Here is a 23390-nt window from a genome sequence, read left to right as displayed (position 1 = left end):
AAAAAAAAGAATGAAACAATTAAAAATAAATTAAGCACAAATGTGTTCAATATAGCACACATTCAAATACACATTCGCAAACAGACAATAATTATTATGCGCATAAATTCATCAATTGTGCCACGAAATGCATTCTGGGAACCAGTATGGAAAGTTTTTTTTTTTTTTTTTTTTTTTTTAAACAATAGATTTATTGCCGGAGAATAAGTATCTGCCTGCCTGTTAATAGTGCCTATGATTGACACCTATCAAAATGTATTGGGAGGAAACATGCTATTTTATTCATTGTTATTTTTCAGACTAATCAGCCAATTGATGAGTAATCATTTTTTGCCAACAAAAAACGCCATTTGTTTTTTTTTGGTTTAAATTGCATTGGCCTCAGTAAAACAGACTTATCTTTGTGCTGCCTAAAAATAAAACATTTACAAACATTTGGTTTTACTTTAAAAAAAAATGACCAACATTTTGGCCTTTTTTTAAGTCTAGTTTATTTATAGAATAGCACTGCCAATTTAAAATAATGTCCTGGTTATAAATAACTGATAGGAAATTTAAACCTCTCTTGTATCAAACAAAATAATTGATAGGTTAATTGATTACTGGAATAATCATTAATTGCAGCCCAATTTAAGTAAGAAAACAAACAAAAAAAATTTTCTGACAGCAACAATTTCCTGGAACATATGAATTTGATTTATATTATTTCCTATGGGAGATTTCACTGTATCTTTTCTTTCTTTCGCCACCTGAAAGTATTTTTATGACTCAACAGCTGCTAGTGCTCTCCGCCAGGTCCGACCGACACCCGGCCCACACATTTTATGCGGTCCCGGGGTGTCCCGCTCTATTAGCGCCAACGTCAGGCCTGTTGAACGTTATGCGTGAAGCCCAAGTGGATAAGAGAGGGGAGATGGAGGAGCACTCGCAGATGTGGAGTGAGCCGGCTTCCTGGAAAGCCACTGGCGAGAATTGTTTCCTTCAGATGGATGCGGATTAAGATGAAAGCATATCCTCCTGAGACCCAGACAATTCATTTGTGTCCACTATAGTGGACATTAGTTTTTGGCCTACATCTTTTGAATCACTGGAGCTACTCTACAAAGTGCTATCATGCTCAATAGAGGGCTTCCTGCCCTTTCCCATGATGCCTTATGTGTTACCTTCGCTATCTCCAAAATGGACGCAACAGTGGATACAAATGTGCTTCAAGAGGACATCGTTTTAGGCGAAATGGACTTGTTAAGTACTACTGCAGTATCATTACAGAATTCAACAAATATTTGTATATTCATATGGAATAAATCAAGAAGAAAACTGAATCTTTCATTTGATAATTTGTGTTGATATAGTTATAAAACACAATATTCTGACAACCTAAAAAAAGATTGCCAGATTGGCTGGCACTCAGTTTTGGCCCAATCTGACCTTCAGTTTATCACCTGTGTACAACTTGTTGAGCCTTTCCAGCACTCCTGTACAAGACCTTGGTGTGTACGTGTGGGTGTTGGCACCAGAGTTGTGAAGCATTTGCATGTGTATGTGTGCGTGTTGTGTTTCCAGCAATATCATCTTTCATTGAGAGTACGTTTACACTAAATGTTTGCTTAAACTTTACATGAGGCCTGATAGCGCCGGCCAATATAGACTCCACACTGCCAAAAGACTGTCTACACGTGTGACAACACACACCTTGTTCACCGGGCAGACTTTTAAAAACGGCAACACAAAGCCTTCCCGGGCACATTTTTGTGGTTTGTCACATTTTCTTTTCCTCTCGCAGGAATTTTGTGTCTACGCCGGACATGAAGACGACGTTAGCGGAACCTACTTGTAGCTCTCCAGCTGGCGGCTGGACGACACGGTGAGGAAGCTATCTGTCCGGGAGTTGTAGGCTAGCGGGCCCGGAAGCAGGAAAGCCGGTAAGAATCTTCCGAAGGAGTAGCTGTCCTGCTCGAAAAACATCAGCATGCCGTCCATGGACTGGATGCACAGCGAGTGGTGACCTGACGGCAGAAAGAATGAGGGCAGGGTTTCATTTATTAGTATATATATATATATATATATATATATATATATATATATATATATATATATATATATATATATATATATATATATATATGTATTTTTGTTATTCCATTCATTTTCTCTACACATTAAAAGGCCTTGCAAAAACAAACAAAAAAAAAGATTTCAGAATTTAGCATAGGCATTCTATCTGGGAAATCTGCTTTCAATTAGGATTCATTTGAATGCATTTGATGCAGGAAAAAAACAACAACTTGGAAATGATTGCAATGCAAACATATTGAAAAAAAGAAACAGCCATAAAAAGATGCAATCACAAAAACGAAATGGAAACAAACTTACAACAAATAAAGTGGCAACACCCCCCCCCCCCCCCCCCCCCCCCCCCCCCCCCCAACAATTACAAATACAGTACAAACAAACCAACAGACAAATGCAATGCTGGACTCTCTTATAAAGTTAACTAAAAAAAAAAAAATCGTTCTCTGAAGTTAACAGTGTTGGAGATTTATCATTTTTCAACGTACAGTACCATATTTTAAAAAAATTCCGATGCCAATTTGGTCAAAATACCGAATATGGGCAGAGATTAATAAACTACTAAATGATCCTAGGTCAAAAGTCAGTTTCAGTTCAGTACATTTCTCAATGAAGTCAGTACCTTTTAACTCAAATTTTGGGTCAATCAATCAAATGATTTGAGTAAGACTCGCACAGTAAGTTTCATCATTTTTTTTTTCTATACTGTATATTTAAATCTATTTTTTTCATCACACTCAAGTTCAAAATGTGTCAATTCGACTCCCAACATAATGAAAAGGCTCATGAATACTTTTTGGTTCCAACTTCAGACTCCACACACACAAATATGCGCACGCACACGCTCACACGCAATAAACATGTTGCTCCTGTTTCATTTCAGCAGTGGCGGCGCGACGCTGAACGAGGCGTGTTTCTCACTCCGACTCAGTCTGATATCTCCATTAACACCTTAGCACATGCATACACTCTTATAAACATACACAGACACACACGCGGCATCATAAAGCAGCGATGTGACCGGAGGACTATAATTAGGCCTCAATACGCTATTAAAACTCTCACTGCTGTCAAGTAGAGGTCAGGGATACAGCGCGCACACACATCCACACACACAAACCATCCATCAGCAGATTTGGAAAGAAAAGCCACACACTCCTACACGCCTTCCTCTGTGTAAACACGTGTGTGCATGCATGTGGTTGTGTGTGAGTGATGAGCATGTTCCACAGTGGCCAATAACGCAATACAATTACAAAGACACGTACAGAAACTTCTTTGAGCGGATGCAGACTTGAAAAAAATGAGGAGAAGACACGCACTCCGCATCTCAGCTCAGATTCGAACCCGGAATCACAGAACTTTGGAGCAGGCTTGCTAATCACCAAAGCTAAAAGGTATCATGAATAATGGAAATAAAAGCCTGACATTAATGGCCGTATGCTATACAGAGAGTCTTGTGTGCTCAAGCGGCACAATGCTCAAGTATAAAAGTGTGCGACTCTACTTTCTATTTTGGTTTATTAGCTTAAGGCCACGTTATTCAATCCCTCCCGTCCACTACAAACTGACTTATTACACAGCAATAAAAGATAATAACCTCATCTTAAAAATAGCTAGGACGATGTCTTGCTGATGCGGTTTTGCGTTAAGGTCAAGTTAAAGCACAAGCACAACGTTTCTGTGTGTGTGTTTGTGTGCGCCCCCCACCCCCCCCCCCCCCCCCCCAAAAAAAAAAAAACTCTCTAATGGCTCCTAGTAGATGAACTCTGACCTCCCAGATGGGGGGGAGAGGGAGTGCAGAAGTGCAGGGATTTCCCAAACTAAACAGCATCTCATTCATTCTAACCCAGCGGTTCTCGACAGTTTTTCAAGGATTTTTTTTTTCTAAGTACCTGCTCACCAGAACAAGGATTTTGGATGGGGGACTTACATAATGTTCCAATTCATTTTCTCTTAATTTGAAAAGAAGAGCATACTGTTCCCATCAGGACACTAAAAAGCATTGAATTTGATGTTATTATATGTGCAGGAACCCTGTTAAGTCTTACATACTCCAATTTGAAAACAATAGACTCGAGTTGCGTTTAACCTTTAAGTTCAATACATCTCATCTTTAAAATGTGTTTTCATGGGTTTTAATTATTTGTACATAAAGATTTTTTTAACTTAACTTTTTTTGCGCAACATATCTCAATTGAGTGCGGCTCGGTGAAAAGTGGTTAGCACATCCGCCTCACAGTTCAGAAACCCGAGTTTAAATCCAACTTCCTGCGTGGACTTTGCATGTTCTCCCCGAGCCTGCGTAGGTTCTCTCCGGGCACTCCGGAGACATGCATGGCAGGTGTATTGGACATACTAAATTCCTTAGGTGTGATTGGCTACGTGAATGGTTGTTGGTCTGTGTGCCCTGCAATTGGCTGGCAACCAGTTCAGGGTGTCCCTCGTCTACCGCCCGAAGTCAGCTAGGATAGGCACCAGCAAGCCTGTGACCCTTGAGAGGATAAGCAGCGATAGAAAACGGATGGATGGATATTTCAACAGTATCGTAATGCAGTATAAATTGCCCTCTATTGCAAAGCTATTGTTGAAACTGCATAATTGTACGCCTACCATATTAAATATTCCCCAAACCCACCACAAATGAGTGGGCAGCGTCTCATGAGAATATATTCAGGTGGAACATGGTGTACAAAGTTTGAAAACAACATTTGTAACATTAAGAAAAAGACAGCAGAAAAGCATCAATTTTGTGGCGGGCACTGACCTCTAGCGGTGGAAAAAAATATACGTGGAAATTCAGAATCATGTGCCCGTGTGCTTCACATCACATCGCACACATTCTGGCTATAAATGCAAATGCCCACTTAAAGACACAGGCACACAGAATGTTTAAGTGAAGAACGAAGACACCACATTGCACACAGAAATTTATAAATTCACTTACAACCCTCCGACCCTCGGAAATAATCCCTGGGAACCAAATTTAAAGTTCAGTAGAAGCACGTGCAAAGTTCCTCCAAAGTTCTTTGAGTTTCGGAATAAAGTTTCTGCGGTACGGAAGCCTCTCATGTAAGCAGGGAGGGAATGTGGGGTCCATCAAGCCAGGCCACAGTCTGGCATATTCAGACCCACACACACACACGTGCGTCTCAACAAAGCAGCCTTTATTTAAAAGTAGTCATTTCACTCACTTAAAAGGGGATTCCCATGTGTGTGTGTGTGTGTGTCTCTTGGACTCTGGAGGGCTGTCCCCGACTTGTTTTTTTTCTTTTTCCAAAAATCCCAGGGCACGAGACGGCATCATTTACGTGTGTGTGCATGCCTTACCCGTGACCCCTCCAAAGGTTCCGTATGTCATGTTGCAGGCGGTCCTCTGCAGGTTGTGCTCATAGACCAGTTTGATCTGGTACTGGTCGCCATGATCCACGTTGCCTGCCGTGCCTAAACGCACACGCACACATTTACGTCAACACAATGACACTTACCTATACAGGAAGTGACACATCGGCGAAGGAAGTTACCCAGAACGGAGAAGACTGACAGCTTCCTGGGGTGAAGGACAGCCAGGTGGAGAAGTTCTGAACACCTGGAAGCACAACAGAGCAAGAATACCGCTGATTTTGAATTAACTCTGACTAAAGTAGTGCTTGGTTACAATCCTGTGGCATCTCACAGCCAAGTAACTGTGTTGAACTGAGTTGAGGCGCTTCCTTTAGACAAAACTACAACACGGCCACCAATGTGCAATATTTTGGTGCTAAGGAACTATGCTAAAGTGAGTTGAGCGCTCCACTGAGACAGAACTAGTGCTTCGCTATTATTTTGTAGCATTTTGGGGATAACAAACAATGCTGAAATGTGTTTCGACAAAAGTAGTCCTTTGCTTCTATCTAGTGGTATCTCGCTACCACATAACTATGTTGAAGTGAGTTGAGGCACTTCTTCTCAATAAAAATAGTGCTCTTTTACTATTCTGTATCCTTTGCGTGCTAAGGAACAATGTTCAAGTGTGGTTCGGACAAAACTAGTACCCTGCAACTATCCTGTATCGTTTGGGTTCCAAGGACCTATGTTGAAATCTGTTTAGGAGCTCCATTAAGAGAAAAGTAGGCCTTTGTTACCATCTTGTGGCAACAATGTTGACTTGAGGAGCCCAATTTAGACAAATGTATTATTTTAGATCACTTTGTGGCACCTTGGTGTTAAGGAGCTACAGCATATTGAAATAGGTTGAAAAGCTTAATTTAGACAAAAGTAGAACTGTTTTGCATCGGTTGTCGATTCTTAAACTTTACAACGCGACTTCTCCACCGACACGATACTTGTTGATTTTGTCGTGCGAGAACAAAATGCAGTCTTCAGAAAGGGGCAACCACGACGGAAGGGAAAGCCGATCCCACAAGTGTTCTTTCATCCTGGGAAAGCAAAAAAAAAAAAATCTCTGGTGGGCTGCCCACCGTCTCGGTCTGCCCGCCAGTATTTATACACGGCAGCCGCGCCTCCTGACCGCCCGCCGGATTCCCGGGAGGAATTTTGTTCTGGCAAACCGCAGTTTAAAGCAAACACCAATGCGGCACTGTGGGAAGGAAGGAAAGAGGCGACCGTGGAGATTCAAGTATTTTTTTTCCAGCAGGAAAGTTCACTTTTCATTTCTGCAAAATGTGAAAAGAGACACTAAAAGGAGACAGCGCCATCTGCCTGGAAAACGTAAAGCAGGGCTGAGCGGACTTTTTTACTCAGAAACAACATTTGATTTCTCGAGAGGAAGTAAAGTAAAAGATTTTCTTGATATGTTCGATAAACAAACCAGTCGAAACACGGCATTCTGTTTCTGAGCAAAATCCAAAGGATTTTCTGCATTTCTGAGACAATGTTTTGCCACTTGCAGTCAACTGAAAATGACATCAAAGCTTCTCAGAGCTCAGGCAACAACCCAATCATGGCTCAGCTTGCGAACATCACATGATTAAACTCAGCAAGCAGGTCGATCAATTCGCCAAGTGTAATCCTTGGCGTGCTCATGAGAGGAAAATTAGGCTAAAGCTCATTTGAGTCAGATTAAGTTGCTAAATGTTGCTTCAGTCTCATGAATGAAGGCTTCTACAAACCACTTTCGGCGTCTTTTAAATGCTCCAGACCACGACTTTCCACAACCACAAAATTCTATCAAGCAAGTGCGACATGAACAACATTAATCGTCAAGTCACAACCATATTGCAAACGAATCGCCAAATTACCAGTTTCCAAACTTTTGACTAGAACAGTTTACAATAAATAAAGCCCATTGGCTTGAAATCAAGCAAGGGTCTGCTTTGGTTTTTTGTTTTGTTTTTTTTCCAGGAAAAGTGGTCTTTTGATAACACATTCTACGGCTAATAATCGTGACATCAATTTCAATTTGACTAAATGATCAGTTGTATATGATATAGACTTTCTTTTGCTTCTGTGTAAATAACAAAATCTACTTACGAGACAAACTTTCCCAGTTCCACCTGGATGATGGCGTTCTGGAGGTGTACCTCCAGGAGCTGCGCCTCAGCCGAGCTTTGACCCCCCTCTGTGGCTTTGACGGAGTAAGGGGAGAAGATGCGCAGCATGCCCATGTAGCTACCAACCACCACCTTGTCTGAAGAAAATGACAGAGAGAGAACCTGTTGATATGATGGATGTTCCTACAACGTGAAACATACATTATACGCTACCATATCCTGTGGCGCTGTTGTCCACATCTCCAACGCACATGCACCCCTGGTCAAACTCCTCCCCTTCGCCGAGGGTTGCCGACCACCAGTCCCGTGCCTTGAACAAAGACATCTGATTGGATAGAGAAGAAAACACATGAAAGTCATAATTTTGTCATGAGGTTTGAAAAGAAGAAATTAAAAAAATATGTTCATCTTCTCATAAGAGTACTGACTAAAATACACAACACTGTTTCAATAGTTTTGCTATCATGATTTCGTGGTTACCAAGAGTCATTTTTTTTAATGAAGAATAACAACATCCAGATTATCATGTGTTAACATTTTGAAATTTGATTTAAGAACATTTGAATACCAATTCAGGCCTTGTTCTTAAACTCATTCAATGGCTTTTAGGTGTTTTCAAGAGTCCTGAGCAACTCTATATCATTTGAGAAAAAAGTGCTTGAATTCTTCTTCGTGAAAGCAGTTCTGTGTCTATTATAATGCCCCCACGTGGCGAAGGCGTGTACAACAAAAATGCATCACAATGTTCATTATATGAGCAAGAAAAAAGTGGCAATAACAGTTCTTTACATTCTAAATAATTGCTAAGAATGTATTTGTTCATAAAGTGCATTAAAAAAATAAATAAAACAGCTTCACGGGTTAAGGTAAATCACAGATAGCATCACACAAATCATCATAATTACACAATGGCGCCCCCTAAACAAAAATCCCAGAAAAGGAAGAAAAAAACTAAAAAACCCTATCTGGGGAAAATAAAAAACCTTCAGAAGGGACCGCAACTGGTAGGAGCCCCTTCCAGAAAACAATAAATACATGAACTACAGGCAAAGCATTTAACTGCTTTACGACACAATCCTTCATTCTTTAGTACATGTTTAATTATACAATGGAGAGGGAAAAAAAGTCTCTAAACACTGCCAACCAGGATGGTTTTCGGGCTCCTGCAAGCTTGTGATGAGGTGATCATTTGAATCAGGTGTGTTAGAGTAGAGAAGTATAGAAAATATGCAATACCTTGGCTCACAAGGACCACAGTTCCAAGAAATAAATGAATTAATTAACAAAAGGCCAAATCGGCAGTTTTTTTTAAAAAGTAATTGCGGCGGACCACTTCCTGCCACGCTAACACCAGCAGCCAATGGGGGAGCAGAATGACTAGTCATGTGACCAACACAGTAAGCTTGGGGAGGCAAGCAGCTTTGCTCCTTAGTGATGCTGCTGACCGAGCAGGTGGAACAAGCAGCTAATCCAGCAAAGTGGCGAGTTAAGCGTGCCACTCATTTGACAAATTAATACACTTTGAAGTTATGTTTCATGACATCAAAGCTTGTTGAAGCAAACACGAAAGTTTGCAACAGACAGCCAATATCTTAACAATGTTTTAAAATAGTGTTATGGTAAAATGTAATGACTTAAACAAACTCGTTAATTACCAGGTTTTCCATAGGCATTACACACACTACAATGACAAATATTCACATGTATGTCTTTCCTGTTCTGCAAAAACTGTGAGGTCCGCACAGATTCCTTGTGGTGCCCTGAACCGAACTAACAATTCAAACACGTGTATGTTTAATTGTCCGCGTTTGAGCGATAAAACAAGTCGCGTTAATAAGTTTTGAAGCTCACGCGCACACACTTCAAGGCGCGTTCACAAATGAATTAGCTCGCGGCTAACGCATTAACTTTAGCTTGGCTGGCTAATTAGCTAGCCACGCAATTTACCCAAACATCGTCTAACGAGTAGAATGGGTCCCTTACATTTTCTTCGCCGACGCGTCCGACGAGCCCGGGGGTTTATTTCTCCTCGCGGTGGCAAAAATCACATTTACCCTCTTGAAGCCATCGTCTTGTTGTCATGGCACTGACGCTTAAACTGGGGCGGGCGTGGCAGTTGTACGCAAGCGCAAAAACGAAATTCCAGATGGGAAATGTAGTCGTTGTATTCAATCGCCTATTGAATTGTACCATTTAAACAAATTGCGACTATATTACAATAATCTAGCACCACAATTTTGCTGTCAGAACAATCACGTATTATAAAGGGAAAGGGGCCAGTTGTGGATGATGCACGACGAGAAAATTAGTCTTTTATTTGTAAATAGAGGACTAAGGTACGGTGACGTAACAATAAAATGTGCAGTTTTACCGATAATTACCATTCTAAAATTGATTGAGATTACAACTGTAATTTGGTGAATATGAAGCAAATTTGTGAAGCAAAATTTTAAACCGGGACTTCTCGCAACGTAAACGAGTAAAAAGTAGTTTTCGCATTTTTGCAACAGTTTAGGCTACAGGCCAAAACGTGAAATGCGATGACTTTTTACGCTCATGCTTTTTACACACACTTGTGAACACGCGTTCATGAAACATGTCATTTATTTTCGTATATTTATTTTCAATCCACACCACCACAGGAAAAGAAAAACAAACTTATTCTGCTTATAAAAATACAACACATTAATCTACTTTTGGAAGCAATTCCACACAAAATCCAGATACAGTATGGCATTATTCCCTGTTTCAATGATATATATTTATATGTAAATAAATTTGTTTCTTTGTTGAGAAAAGGCAACATGCAGGTGATAGCAGCACATACAAAATGCATGAAATATGTTGAAAACTTAAAAGGAAAAGAAAAGTTACTGACAGTTCCGGAGTTCTCCTAAAGGACAAAAAAAAAATGTCACATGAACTTTGGTGTTTTTTTTTTTTTTTGCATGGATTTCTGTACTGTTTTGAGCAAACCAAAAGATGGAGAGTAAAGTGCTTTTTCTTCTAAGCACAGTGGGCTTTAAAAGGCTGTATGAAAGTAAACATCTTTTTTGTCATTGTATACATCATATATTCATTGACTAAAACTTGTTCATAAATCCACAAATTCCTACGGATATTCACACCTATTTTAAAGTGCATTTCCACAAATCACATCCTCTCACAGGGACTGCATCCATTTTATATCTAGCATCATCGTTTTCAAAGGTCCTCTTGCATCTTCCTGGTCCATTGCATGTACATAAGTGTTCTACTGAACACAAAGACAACTTTTCTGGAAGAAACAAAAACAAAAAACAACAATCTTGTATACAGTGTCCCCAGTATATATTGCGGTTCGTCAGACTTGCCTCCGCTACAATAGCAACGAAGGTTGAGAACTAAGCTGTTCTTCCCACAGAGCATAAAAAAACAGTACATTTTTTTTTACATTGCAGTTTGTATGCGTTCCATGTGCAAAGTAGTAAAATAATGCTAGCATCAATGGTAATTTCCATCTATATTGTTTTGCGTTGTATGATAGCAGTAAGATAGCAGATTTTTGAAAATCCATTCATGATTGACTGATTGGTAATCGGCTTGGAATAAAAGATGCAACTAAGCAAGGGCTTCCATATTAACAGGGATTTTTTTTTTTTTTAAATCTGGGAAGTGGTGAAATCTCAAATGCAGAACAGCAAATTTGTGGGGGTTCACTATGTTGCTGTGTGATGCTGATGTCCACAGCATGGCGTGAGAGTGTGACACAAAAATCAAAAGAAAGCCAAAGAGCGCTGCACATTAAAAAATGTCCCATCAGAAATGTACAAAGGCGTTGAAGGAGGTGTGGGGGGGGGGGGGGGGGGGGGGTTGGGGGAAGGTCCGAGGAAGAAGTTATAGGACCTTCTGGAGGATAGCGTTGGGCACTTCCAGAGTCTCGTCCTTCACCAGGACGATGTCATAAGAGTCCAAATATTTGTCTAGGCGCTCCTCCACCTGTTGAAGGACACACAGTTACACATTATCGATTATCAGTGTCTAATATTTGAGAAGGAAAAAAAAACATGATATACGACAACGTTTGTTTACCTTGTCATTGAGGAAGCCGACCTTGAGGATGTTCTCCACGTTGGTCACGCCGTCGGCCATGCTGAGGTCACCCAGCGAGTCTCCCATTAGGATGATGTTGCTGTTCTCCTTCAACTGCTTAAAGTATTCAGTGTTGCGCAATGCGCCGTCGTGCTTGTTGTATACGTGGATCAGCTCGCCTTTGAAGCCCCGCAGGACGCCCTGGAACAACAACCACACGCTAAGAAGAAGCTTACGAAGACTTCAAATAGTTCTATGTTAAATCATCCCAAAAACTTTTACACACACACACATATTTTATATATATATATATATATATATATATATATATATATATATATATATATATATATATATATATATATATATATATTTTTAGTATGGGAAAAAAGAGTGTCACTATCTAAGGTTTTCCACAAAAATACAGGACACACCCTTAATTTTAGGGTCAAATTCTAGTATTTTCTAGCAGTTGTTTTTTGTAAGTGCAAGCGTCATTTTTATGAACTCACGTTGTCATCAAAGTCCATGAAATTGGACACCACCTTGATGTTTGGGTGGTAAACACCGGCCTGGCGGATGAGCTCCTCCAGAACGTCCCCCAGGCCAGCAGAGAAGATGAAAACCGGCACTTCGTGCTGGTGCAGGCGGTCGAAGAATTGCTCGAAGCCTTCCCTGGCAAAAAAAACAAACAAACCGACCCCCCAAAATATGTATTTAATTTGTGAGTGTGTGTGTGTGTGTGCATGTGTCTTTGCTACATGGTGCGGCTCATATTTTAGGTACATCTTGCCCTTGTTGGGACATTTTGATGGCCCAGACCTCATCTTGAGGGGTCATACTGGGTTTAGACTTTAGAAAATTGATTTTTTTGGTGGGGTGGGGGTACCTGAGTGCAGCGTCAGAGTCTCGCACGACTTGAGGCAATTTGTCCTTCTCTATCCTCTGCTCCACTAAAAGTGAGTGAGACTTGAAATACCTGAACACATATACATACAAAATCAGATGATGTAAAGAAACTACATTGTTCTAAAAACATTAAATATTAGGCAAATCTGTTCCAATGGAATTACATACCTACCCATCCATACATATGATGCAAATCTGTCATCCTTAGGTGTGTCTTGACATCAAATATGATAATAGTGCATGCCAGTGACAAAATAGCTTTCCCTGGAGCTATTCTATATATAATATTAATCAGAACGCCATGTTTACATTAGTGGGGACATATAGAACATGCTACTGTGAAGAAAACCTTTGAGTTGAGCACCTTTATTTAGGTACAATTGTGCATGTGTAAAGGAATTGTGTGACCTGAAGCATGTGGTGTGACTCCAGAAAAGGGAAAGCAGCTTACCACTCCACCATGAAGGGATACTTCTCCTCCATGGTGAGGTGTGGGTCGATCTCGATTGGGTAGTACTTGTTCTTGAGTTGCAGCAGCTTTTGGCGACACTCCTCCGTTACCAGGCTGCAGTTGTCTATAATGTCTGGATGCAACAACACGCGCGTCCACAAACACATTAACAAAAACATGCCAATGCTGCGATTTGTGAGTTTTATTGCAGCTTAGACTCACTGTGGCACGTCGGGCAGCGTTTGCCATTGATGGCAAACTTGCTTAGAGTCATGTCGAAGTCGGTGATGACCTGGGGGGTTGGGGGGCAAAGGTACAAGTGAATATCAAAAGTGGGGGTAGTTCTTCCAATTAGGTCTCATATGATTGGGATGAATGCAATTAATACTTAACTTGCTGAGACAAAATGGATACAACAATAGACACAACAGTGGCTGCTCGTACATATTTTAAAAAACCCGCTCAAGCCAATAAGATTCCTGTCGATGTCTTCTGCTGCACTTGCATGTTGTCACCATCGGGTGTCAGCGTTGGACCCACCTGAAGCTTGGAGGCTCCACCCTTAATGAGGCCGCAGATGATCTGCTCCACCCTCTCGGGGTCCCTCATGTGCACAGTTTTCTTCTCGAACTGAGGCATCTGAAGGCAGGACAGAAGGCATCGTTACTGGAGATCACATGACATGATTTAAAGTAATTACAGCGCTGGGTCATGACTGAACACGCCTCGTCTTCATATACATTGTGAACAATGCAAGAAAGAGGAGTACAATGAAGAGGTATGTAGGAGGGCATGTTCTAACATGTTTAGCATGTTTAATAAACTCTAAAACACGTGTTGTTACCACAGAGAAATCCCGTATTTCTCAATGGTCCATTTGGAATATATTTTGACAAATCAACCACTTCTAGGTCGTCTGTTGTTTTTGTGCAGTATCAACCAATTTAAAACAATATTAGTGTGCGAGTGTCTTGACAATTGTTTCCATTTACTACTAACAGTCTGCAAATCATCTTTTTTATTGTATATCTCCGGGCTATTAGGTCTTTCAAAAAAAAATTGAGGAAAAATGAGGGAATTAGTCATTTGCTTTGGTGAAGTATTTAAGAATTTGAAAACGACATTTTTGAAATTTGCTATTGCACCTGATTTGGGAGCAGGGTTGATACATTATTAGCAATCAAGGTGGCCAATGAAAACAACTGAAAACAACTATTGGTTTGCATGGTGATGTTTTTTTTTTTTTTCTCTATTTTAGTTTCGTTTTTAGTTTTTGACAATATAGAGCTTTATTTTAAAATTCTAACAAGACAGGGAGCTTTCACAAACATCAGCCAGTCTTGAGAAATTCAGTTTTTTTTACAATTAAAAAAGTAAATGTTAAAACTTCACTGATCTTTGATTAAAATTACAAACAAAAAAAGCAGGGTACTCTCAATATCAGCAGTCACTTATAAAAAAATGAAATCTTAAAAACAATTTTTTTAAGCTAATACAATTAGAAATGTATTTAGTACTGCAATCGGATTAAAAGAGCGCATCAAAAATAAACGTTTTCAAGTGAGCTATTAAAGGATGTTAAAGTTCTTCCAAAGGTTAAGTATCATGATAAGACTCTTGATATGATGTAAGAGTACACTCAAGAGTATAGCCGACACATACGCATACGTATATATTGTACATACACTTACTCACCGGGGCTGTGTAGTCTGTGAAAAACAAGAGTGAAGAAAAGAATGTGTGGCTAAAGAGCCTTTATATAGTCACTAAGGGTGGGGTGGGCAGAGCATGAAACCCCTCCCTTACGCACCCTTTTAACAGCTGATCCATGTCAACAAGCACACTGGGGAGTATTAATAGAAATGAGGCTGGTGGAAGAGTAAAGTTTGTCATCTCATCTTCCCCTGTTGTCATGCTACCTTTGAATTCACACTCAATGAGAGTATCTGCTGAACACACACATTTTGAACACATACATACATGCAGGTGGTAAATAACTAGCCCAGGCACGAAAAGCCACCTGGGGTTCAAGCTCATAGTGTTTGTTCTCATTATAGAGACATACATGAATACAAAAAATAAAAACATAAATTACAAACCACATATATGTATACGCATTTTAAAATAAACTTTGATGCATAAACAGACAGGTCAGGTTGAGCAGGTTCTAATACATGAAATTGAAAGAGATTCATTAAGTGTGTTGCCTCTGTGCAATCGTTCCCTGCCTGGGGGAAAAAAAAAAAAAAAAAGCTTTATGTATGTTTTGCAAAAACTTTGAACATACTTTGAATGAATTCTGAGTATTCCTGGGTGTACACGAAGCAACTTCAGGGTGCGTGAGATTTTAAAATGGTTTCTGTAATGCACAATGCTTTTGATGTGACGACAGGAAGAGTACATTTTTCTTTTTAAATAAGATCAAATTCATTAGAACATAAAACAATTTGTTAAATTGTTTAAGAGGGATTTTGTAGTTTCACAATCCCTATGAGGCCCAGCCTCTTGAAGGCATATGCATGTATGGTAGGTACTACATTACATGAAGTATTTTCTAAGCAAGTTGTGTTTGCTATTTATTTATTTATTTTGTTTTGTTTAAAAGCAGTTTCAAAAAGTTCAGGTCAGTTTAAAGCATGTGGGAGGGGTAAAACTTTCTTCTATTAACTTATTGGTCACGTTGGGCCGTCAAATATGGCTGGTCATGTGGGTATGAAAAAATGCATGGCGTTAAATGAGTTCAGTTTATATATAAACATAGAAATTACTAGCATTTAAAAAATAATGAGGTGACGCACACCCAATAGGACCAATTGGATAGTGCACCTATTTAGCCATTTTTAGTAGTTAACAATTATTTTATTTTTTCTATCAATTAAATTAATGGCTAAATTACTTTTTAAGTACAATTAACTCATTCAATGCCAGGGACGTACAATGCTCAGCTAACAACTGATTATGGCTGTAAACGGTACTGAACATCAATAGACCAACAGGTCATGATTGGTCATTATCCAACCCTTGGCAAAATGTGTTTTTAATTATACATTTATATGAAATTAATTTCATATAAAGTATTAACATTTCTATTGCTGAAAATGGCTAAATAAATGGATACTGTCTCTATGTCATATCTGCATCGGAAATATTTGGTCTATCCACATTCAGGAAAAAGAACGCTGTTGATCTTAATATGGCTGCCATTTACAAACAAGTCTCCTACTTCTGCTCAGCACGTCCAACACACGAGGGAGGAAAAATAAATAAATAAAAAAAACACCATGCCAAAACGTCTGGGTTAATTTGAGCTGAGGAAGCGTGGGACGACCTCGCTTGCACGACAAGGATGCGAGTGCAACCTGAGAGGAAGGCTTCACATATGTTGAACAAGTCTCGTCAGTAAAACGAATAAGTAGGTCAAAGCACTCGGGTTACTCCAAAACAACATACATAAACCATATTGCATCAGCCAGAGATTTGGAGTGTACATCTGGTAGCAATAAACACACTGTAGACTCCACTATAAATAGTCTAACAAGAACATCTTTAAATATCACATTTTAATTCTGTCTTGTCTGCACAGGGATTGAGCTATTCTTATGCTGAAGCACTTTTAGATTGCTTAAGTGTAATATTCATTACTAATAAAAAATAAGTTTGGATTGCCCGCCATAAGGTGAATTCGCCTTATGAGCCCAACCCTGGAACAGATTCATCTTGTAACATGGGGGCCCACTTTTATAAGCTTCTTCCCATGTTATCTGTATATGGGAACTATAGGAGGCTTTGGACATAAACATTACTGCGCTAACGAGCACGTGAGAAGCCATTCACGTGCTTGAATTAAGCGAACGTCTGACCCACAAACACAGGCGCATAGACAGCTTTGCTAATGGTATTGTTGAGCTCATAGACACAAATGGGCATTTGTGAAGCTGTGTTGTTGTCATTTTAGTGGCGCACAAGGAATTTGGAAATATGGCAGGACAGCACACAGAGGAATTGGTGAGTATAAGGAACATGCTGAAAATGAACATAAAATATAAGAAAATAAATAAATGAATACAGGTACATACGGTACCTAACATTTGAAGAAACAATCACATTTAAATGTTGGATCCTTGCAGACATGTGGTTTGGCACTTGCAGATATATCTGTTTTTCAATATTAAAAACAAAACGTTTTTTGTTTTTGGTTTTTTTTTTTGCTTTTTTTGGAATTAGTCATCCCATTTTTGTGTGTGGAAAATGCTTATTGAAGTTTTATCCAAAAATTTACAATAAAAATTTTTGGGTAAAAAAAAAAGATATATTTTTTCCTTTTAGAATTGAATATTAATTATGTCAATTAAACACAGGTTTTCACTATTTGGGGACTGGCCAGACCTATATCCCTCACAAATAGTAATGCTCCACTATACATTACATGACTCAAGTCCAAAATGAATGTCCTAAATTGGTTGAATGACAAAAAAATTACAGTGGCCCCCAGCTATTTGATGGGGTATTAAGACTGACTTTTAACAAATAACTGTATTTCTGCAAATAACCAATAAAATAAATAAATAAAATCCATTAAAATCCATAAAAATGAATTCACATAAGCCAAATCGCAAGTATGAAGACTAGGTTCACTAAAGCAACTATAATTTTGTGATATTACTACATTGATTAAAAAAAAGACATGTTATTCACTCGGAATTATGATTCCTTTCACTTCTTTCTCATCTGTGAAAAAAAATCACTACCAGTAATATTACGGCAGCTTTGTTGTGACCACTGTTTATGTGTATTATATATACAATGTGTTACACTGCCTATGATGGCCAAGTAGCACACAATAGCAACAACTATTGAATTAAAGATTGAATGTAGAGGCAAAAACTGTTGATTTAAAAAAAAAACAGTTACTGACTGTAATTTTTAAATAAACTAAAACACTTTAGGTATTTTTCTGCCTACTGTACATAGTGGTCCACTATATGGAATGATTTGTGTAGTCATTGGGAAACAATGTCACAATCATTATGTTTTCATGAAAATGAAGTGAAATCCATATAGATTGTGATATATATACATGTATAATGCAAAGGCCTTGAACGTTGCACCTAAGGAAGCCCCTCCTATTGGCACATTGACAACCATCTGTTGCTACTGATAGGGGGGTTCATTTGAAAAACATTCTGATGGTAGTATTCATATTTGTACAAACAGCACCTCCTGGTGGTGCTAAGAGTAGTTACCGCTAGTGGAATTGGGATAAAAATGAAGATGAAGACACGTCCTTTGACTAAAAAACAAATGTAAATGTGTGTATGTCTGGTTGTTTTTATCTTCAGTGTTTTTGGTTTCTTTGACTTACTTTTATAAAACATCATTTATATCTGTAGTAAGTACCCCCCAAAAAATTAAGAGTTACAAATGGGGATGGGTTTTTATCTAAAAAAAAAAAAGGGAAAAAATAACATTTGTTTTCACAAAGAAATATGACATTTAGCTTGAATTTGTTTTCTCTTAATTTCTTCTCCAAAATCTTACTTTTCTAAAAAAACAACAACAAAAAAAACAGAATAAACCATTACTAGTACTACACTACTTGAGTTTTGTTTTTGTAAAATGATGCAGCTTTTTGGGAAGCAAATTTAAACTTGAATTTTTACATTCTCTTATATTTTTCTAAAAAATATTTTTCTGTAACATGACTTTTCATTGAAAATACAACTGTACTTTCTCTTAAAATATCATCCTATTCATCTCAATTTCCTTTTTTCTACTCTTTCTACTTTTCTCTACCATTCTACTTCGCCAAAATATTTTTTTAGCATTTTTTTTGTCTCAAAGATTTAACATTTTTTCAAGTTTTATGCAACTTATTTATCCTAATAGTAGAAACCTTTTTATCCTCAAAGATTTTTTTGTGATTAACAAAAGCAACACAAAATACAACCTATAATCTTGCAGATTATATATGGATTTATTTTTAACTGTCAAAAAAACACTACCCTTTTCTACATTATATTACATGTTTTCTTGAGAAAAAATACTTAATTCCCCCTAATAATATGACATCTTTCATTAAAAACGTATTCCTTGTTAAATTTTGACTGTAACCACATAATATTCTGCCTTGAATGCTCGTGCAAAATTGAGTTGCTGGCAAGCACAAAAAAGATGGGTTTTGTTTTGTTATTCGCATTCACTGAAAGAATGTGTTTGTTTTTGTTACTGTGAGGACATACCATGCAGCAAACCACCAATTCACTGACAGATTTTGTGTCTACGCTTTATGTGTTTGTCTTTCTTTTGTTTCCAAGCACGTGTGTTCTGAGGCCAGCTAGAGGGATGCCTGTGATTCGCCGACGACTGGAACGCGCTTAAAACCTCGTCTTTTAAGTGTAAGGGCGGGACTGAATACCTCTTACATGAATCATTTATGAACATACAGTAGGAGTGGCGGCCAGCAGCTACAAGTAAATTATGTAAAAATGTCTTCTTTGCATGCGTCTTACTTCAATATTAACATGGACAGATTAAAATCAAACTGTCTCAAACATGGCCATGTTATTTCTCCTAGCATGTCATTAGCCTTAGTTTGCATCATTTCGACCTTTGCAGGTAACCACTTAGATAACTGAGACTGTACAAAAAAATACAAATAAAAATAGCATGCACTTGTCTATTGATAGTGACTGATAGTAATAAATGACAGCAGTAAGTGACAGCAAAAATTACTTGGGAAATTATGCTATTAAGCTAATATCCTGATCTACACTACATTGGATTAGTTTTACCATGTTTTACTATAAGAATATCAAAAAGATCTGGTGTGCAAATTGATGTTTTAAGGCTTTCAAGTAATACTGAAAAAGTTGCTTTGAATAGATTAGATGTGGGTATCATAGGCTGCATCTGCCTTCGATAGTCACACAGTTTCTAATACTTACAAGAAAAGCCAATTAGAAACATTATCTGATCTCATTAGATTGCAGAAATTTTTAAGATAGCTATACACCCCCAAAAGTCACTTGAACTGATTCCTGCTTGCCCGTTTACTGCTAGGGCTTAAATGTCAAGCATGATTTGGGTCCCACAGTTCAAGCAACTTCCGGGGGACAAAAGACATAACTGGGAGTTGACTAAGTACCCAAAAATCCTCTTGTCATGTTTTGTGGACCAAAAAGCTAGCTGCCATTGACCTCTAAAACAGCTGCTGTTACTGTTGTTGAGGGGGTTCATCCGCACATGCGTAGTAAACTGCAAAGCTACTGCTGTTGAGGAAACGACAATCCTTCACGAAAAAAATTAAACAAATTTGAAAAGACTTATTTATAAGCGACTATGTTCGATGTTGTTTTCTTACTCGGTGCGAGCACTTTTATATGGCTAAAACAACTCACATTGTAAAAGATAAACAGTTTTGTACAGCTAGGATAGCGATGAACGGATCAAAGTTGTTTTTAATTTGAAGGGGAGACATGGCCACTTCCTGCTTCTTCCCGCGTCTGCCTCCTGCTAGCTTGTCACCCACCATGTAGCTGTTATGTAGTTTACATCAAAACTCACCATTTCGATGATTCTCGTCTTCTTGCCGGCTCGCTTCTTCTTGGCAACTATGTACTGGGCCAGAACCACGCCGCCGAACAGGGCGCACACGCTCGCGCTTGCTGCGGCGCCCACTTTGACGACGGCAGTTCGGTCCATGGCGGCACGCTCGGAGGTTGTCCGCCGCCGTCGCCAAGAGGAATCCTCGTGCTTGGTTGACGCAAATTAGTGACGTCACGGATGTCAATGAGGCGCTGCTTCCGCCAAACCACGCGTATGCGGAATCTACTATTTTTATTTTAGCTAATTCGAATTTTTGCACACACTTTATTCAAATACAAATCGCTAACAAATATACATACTTTTTCCTATTTAAATATTTTTGTGATTAGTGTATTCACCAAAAGTATTTTTATAATTGAATTTCCAATTGAATCCCAGCAAATGTAAATTAATTTATACAACCGTTTTAATAAGAAGAAACGTGCACTGCCATAGAGTCATGTGGTGACAATTTGAAACATACACAAAGGCATTGATATGTCAGGAGACAAATGGAAAGGGAAAAAAACTTTTAGTGCAGGTCAGGCGCTCAGTCTTATGACTCAACCAACGTGCAGGAGACAAGCCAAAATGCGAGGAAATCTAACCATTTACTACAAGAGTAGTATGTGTACAAATAAATAAGAGCAGGGTGACTAATAGCTGTCTCGTGAGCTGGGTAAAATCCTCCAGAGAGCTAATAGTCATGTGACTTCAGTTTTTTTTTTTTTTCAGATTTGCAACAACATTTTTTAAATCAACAATTTCAAGATCGCTTTGTACTCTTTGCGTAGTTTGTACAGATAAAAAGCTACACAAATTATCCTTATCATCATCACCAATGGAAATTACTCCACAGGTCGGATGCCATTGGCCTCTTCAACCTTCCTCAGGCTCTCGTCCCATTGGGTGAACTGCTTGGACAGCAGGAACATCTGAAAACATGAACAAATAAATAAATAAAATCCCTTGAATATTAGTATATTAGTTATTACACTATATTTATTTTGTATCATCTGCTGTTTTTGCAACACTTGCATTAGTGTATGAGTACCATTTTGTTGTAGTCCTCAAAAAGTTTCTTGACTTCCAGTGACTGAGTATCTGCTTGGTCCTAAAAAAGTAGCAACAGTGAAGTCTCAAAAGGTGATACCCAAACAAAGTCCACAAAAGAAGTAATTGATACTGTGGAGAATGTGTCCTGCATCTTTTACCTGCTGTTTGATGTGAATCTGGGAGAGACGCTGGAGTTTGGTGGTGTGCTCTGGAACATCTGGAAGCAAGCATAAAAGTCAGTGCAGGTATTGCTTGCGTTATCTCAATTTTTAATACGACTTTCAAGAATTCACCCTCAGGACCCTTGGACATGAAATTGCAAAGTGCAAAACTGAAGAAAAAAAAACACACACACACACGACACCCAAATGGAGATTACCTCGGATGTAGGTGCTCTCCAGTAGTGGCTGCAGGTTGCTGACCTGCTCAAGCAAAGCGGCTTGGGAAATCAGGAATTCCTCTTCTGTATGCACAATTACAACAAAAGAGTCAGTTAAAGTGTCTGAAAGTCAAAATAATTCTAGAATGGCATAATTCCTGTACTGACCAGCGAGAATGAACTCCAGCTTCATAGTGTCAGGCACAGCGATGTGGTCAGTAAATTGGGGGTCCAAATACTTCATTAGGTCCTCAACTGCACCAATATGAAATAAAAGTCATTAGTATAGAGTAAGCTTAAGAAAATTGCCATTAGTTTATATATGAGGCTGTGACTGACTTTTCTTGTGCAAAATCTTGACTCGTTCTCTCTTGTTGGCCGTGTTGGTCAGGCCAGCCTGAATTCTGGCTAAGGACTCTGCACACTGCAATAATAATAAATCAATTACTTTAATGTTTGTACTTGGTGCAAAAACAAGCAAGCTGGTTTGACAGATTGACGTGGAGTTAATAAAAATTCAAGTCATTGGTTTGTACGCTACTCAGTCAGTGTAGCAGGGTTTTGTGATGCTGGGTCATAAGACACAAAGATTGCCTTAAGCTACAAATGTGGGAACTTTGTTTGGTTTTGTCAAGTTGCAGCAGGAGTGACTACACCTTCACTTCTCCATTAACGATTTGTACTATTACTCTTAAATACACGTTAATGTATACAACGATTTAATGTGCCGAAATCCATTCAAAGTAGCCATCTAACACGAACGTACTTTGACGTTGATGCTAAATAATAGTGCTCCCATGATGTTAAGGTTAAACTACTTAACACACCACTCAAACACAGTCCATTATTGAATTATTATAAACCGATTCATGTAAATTAAGGGAAAGGAGAGAAGGTACAATACTCGGCTACAGTTAGCTTTGCTAGCTCTCAGTTGGTTAGCATCTTAGCTCGGCCACACCTATATGTAAACTTGAAAACTAACCTTTAACGGTTTCAAACTTGTATTCTTTCCGTCTCCATATATGCGATTCTCCAATGCATGGAGACGCATTTCCAAGTTGTCCACCGCCGCCTTCTTGTCCATTTTAGAAGCTTTTCTTTACCGACAAAACAGGAGGAGGGACTCAAACAGCCCTCACCGGCTTACGTATTTTACGTGCGTCGCCGCATATTGATGACGTTTCATATATTTTTTTTTTACACGAATCGTTTAATTCAGTTTTAAATATCCTAGGTTTATTCAGTATGCAATAAAAAGTTGATTGTTTCTAAAAAAAATACAAATGATAATAATTGTTATCCAACAAGAACATCTGGCGCTTTCTGTTATTTTGTCAGCGGTGTACAGGGGGCGCTGTTGTTGAATTGTTCTTCT

General features: G+C 38.7%; 3 protein-coding genes and 1 long non-coding RNA gene across 6 annotated transcripts in view; 1 reads left to right on the top strand and 3 right to left on the bottom strand.

Moving 5' to 3' along the window:
- bbs9 (Bardet-Biedl syndrome 9) overlaps positions 1-9664 on the bottom strand; it is a 90869-nt gene extending 81205 nt beyond the window's left edge. For both annotated transcript variants that reach the window (XM_088411000.1, XM_088411001.1), the window contains exons 1-6: positions 9546-9664; positions 7776-7887; positions 7543-7699; positions 5595-5659; positions 5401-5514; positions 1832-2006 (exon numbers count right to left, since the gene is read on the bottom strand). In XM_088411000.1, coding sequence (XP_088267126.1) covers positions 1832-2006; positions 5401-5514; positions 5595-5659; positions 7543-7699; positions 7776-7887 — 623 coding nt within the window. In that variant the 5' untranslated portion in view covers positions 9546-9664. The remainder of the gene's footprint in view (positions 1-1831; positions 2007-5400; positions 5515-5594; positions 5660-7542; positions 7700-7775; positions 7888-9545) is intronic.
- A 484-nt stretch (positions 9665-10148) lies between these two features.
- nt5c3a (5'-nucleotidase, cytosolic IIIA) lies at positions 10149-20743 on the bottom strand. Of its 2 annotated transcripts, none has more exons than XM_088410895.1 (8): positions 20557-20743; positions 13534-13632; positions 13216-13285; positions 12994-13126; positions 12523-12612; positions 12146-12308; positions 11634-11834; positions 10149-11540 (listed from the first exon to the last, which is right to left on the bottom strand). In XM_088410895.1, the coding sequence occupies exons 1-8, from the start codon at positions 20692-20694 to the stop codon at positions 11439-11441; spliced, it is 996 nt and encodes a 331-aa protein (XP_088267021.1). In that variant the 5' UTR covers positions 20695-20743; the 3' UTR covers positions 10149-11438. The 2 variants fall into 2 exon arrangements, with proteins under 2 accessions (XP_088267021.1, XP_088267022.1); XM_088410896.1 differs by lacking the exon at positions 20557-20743 and adding an exon at positions 14689-14732.
- On the top strand, positions 13621-21551 carry LOC148426335 (uncharacterized). The gene is made up of 3 exons (XR_015865104.1): positions 13621-13771; positions 19308-19388; positions 21437-21551. It is a non-coding gene; the product is annotated as an uncharacterized LOC148426335 (long non-coding RNA).
- Positions 20813-23157, bottom strand: dctn3 (dynactin 3 (p22)). The gene is made up of 7 exons (XM_088410897.1): positions 22998-23157; positions 22352-22436; positions 22181-22267; positions 22013-22096; positions 21792-21850; positions 21632-21691; positions 20813-21512 (listed from the first exon to the last, which is right to left on the bottom strand). The coding sequence occupies exons 1-7, from the start codon at positions 23097-23099 to the stop codon at positions 21426-21428; spliced, it is 564 nt and encodes a 187-aa protein (XP_088267023.1). The 5' UTR covers positions 23100-23157; the 3' UTR covers positions 20813-21425.
- Positions 23158-23390: the final 233 nt, after the last annotated feature.

This window comes from Hippichthys cyanospilos, chromosome 3 (genome assembly GCF_059441005.1).
Source record: "Hippichthys cyanospilos isolate Australia breed blue-spotted pipefish chromosome 3, RoL_Hcya_1.0, whole genome shotgun sequence".
NCBI classification, from domain to species: domain Eukaryota; kingdom Metazoa; phylum Chordata; class Actinopteri; order Syngnathiformes; family Syngnathidae; genus Hippichthys; species Hippichthys cyanospilos.
The sequence above is the reverse complement of the archived record's forward strand: the minus strand, read 5'-3'. Positions and strand labels throughout refer to the sequence as shown.

What these genes read in the sequence shown, in the direction of transcription:
- nt5c3a (XM_088410895.1), bottom strand. Translation starts at nt 20,694, where the DNA reads ATGGACCGAACTGCCGTCGTCAAAGTGGGCGCCGCAGCAAGCGCGAGC. An exon ending in TATCCCTTCATGGTGGAGTG is followed by an intron (nt 12,613 to 12,993) that starts GTAAGCTGCTTT and finishes ATATGTGTTCAG; the next exon opens with GTATTTCAAGTCTCACTCAC. An exon ending in TCATGGACTTTGATGACAAC is followed by an intron (nt 11,835 to 12,145) that starts GTGAGTTCATAA and finishes TTGTTGTTCCAG; the next exon opens with GGCGTCCTGCGGGGCTTCAA.
- dctn3 (XM_088410897.1), bottom strand. Translation starts at nt 23,099, where the DNA reads ATGGACAAGAAGGCGGCGGTGGACAACTTGGAAATGCGTCTCCATGCA. An exon ending in GGAGAGCACCTACATCCGAG is followed by an intron (nt 21,851 to 22,012) that starts GTAATCTCCATT and finishes GCTTGCTTCCAG; the next exon opens with ATGTTCCAGAGCACACCACC. An exon ending in AGATTCACATCAAACAGCAG is followed by an intron (nt 21,692 to 21,791) that starts GTAAAAGATGCA and finishes CTACTTTTTTAG; the next exon opens with GACCAAGCAGATACTCAGTC.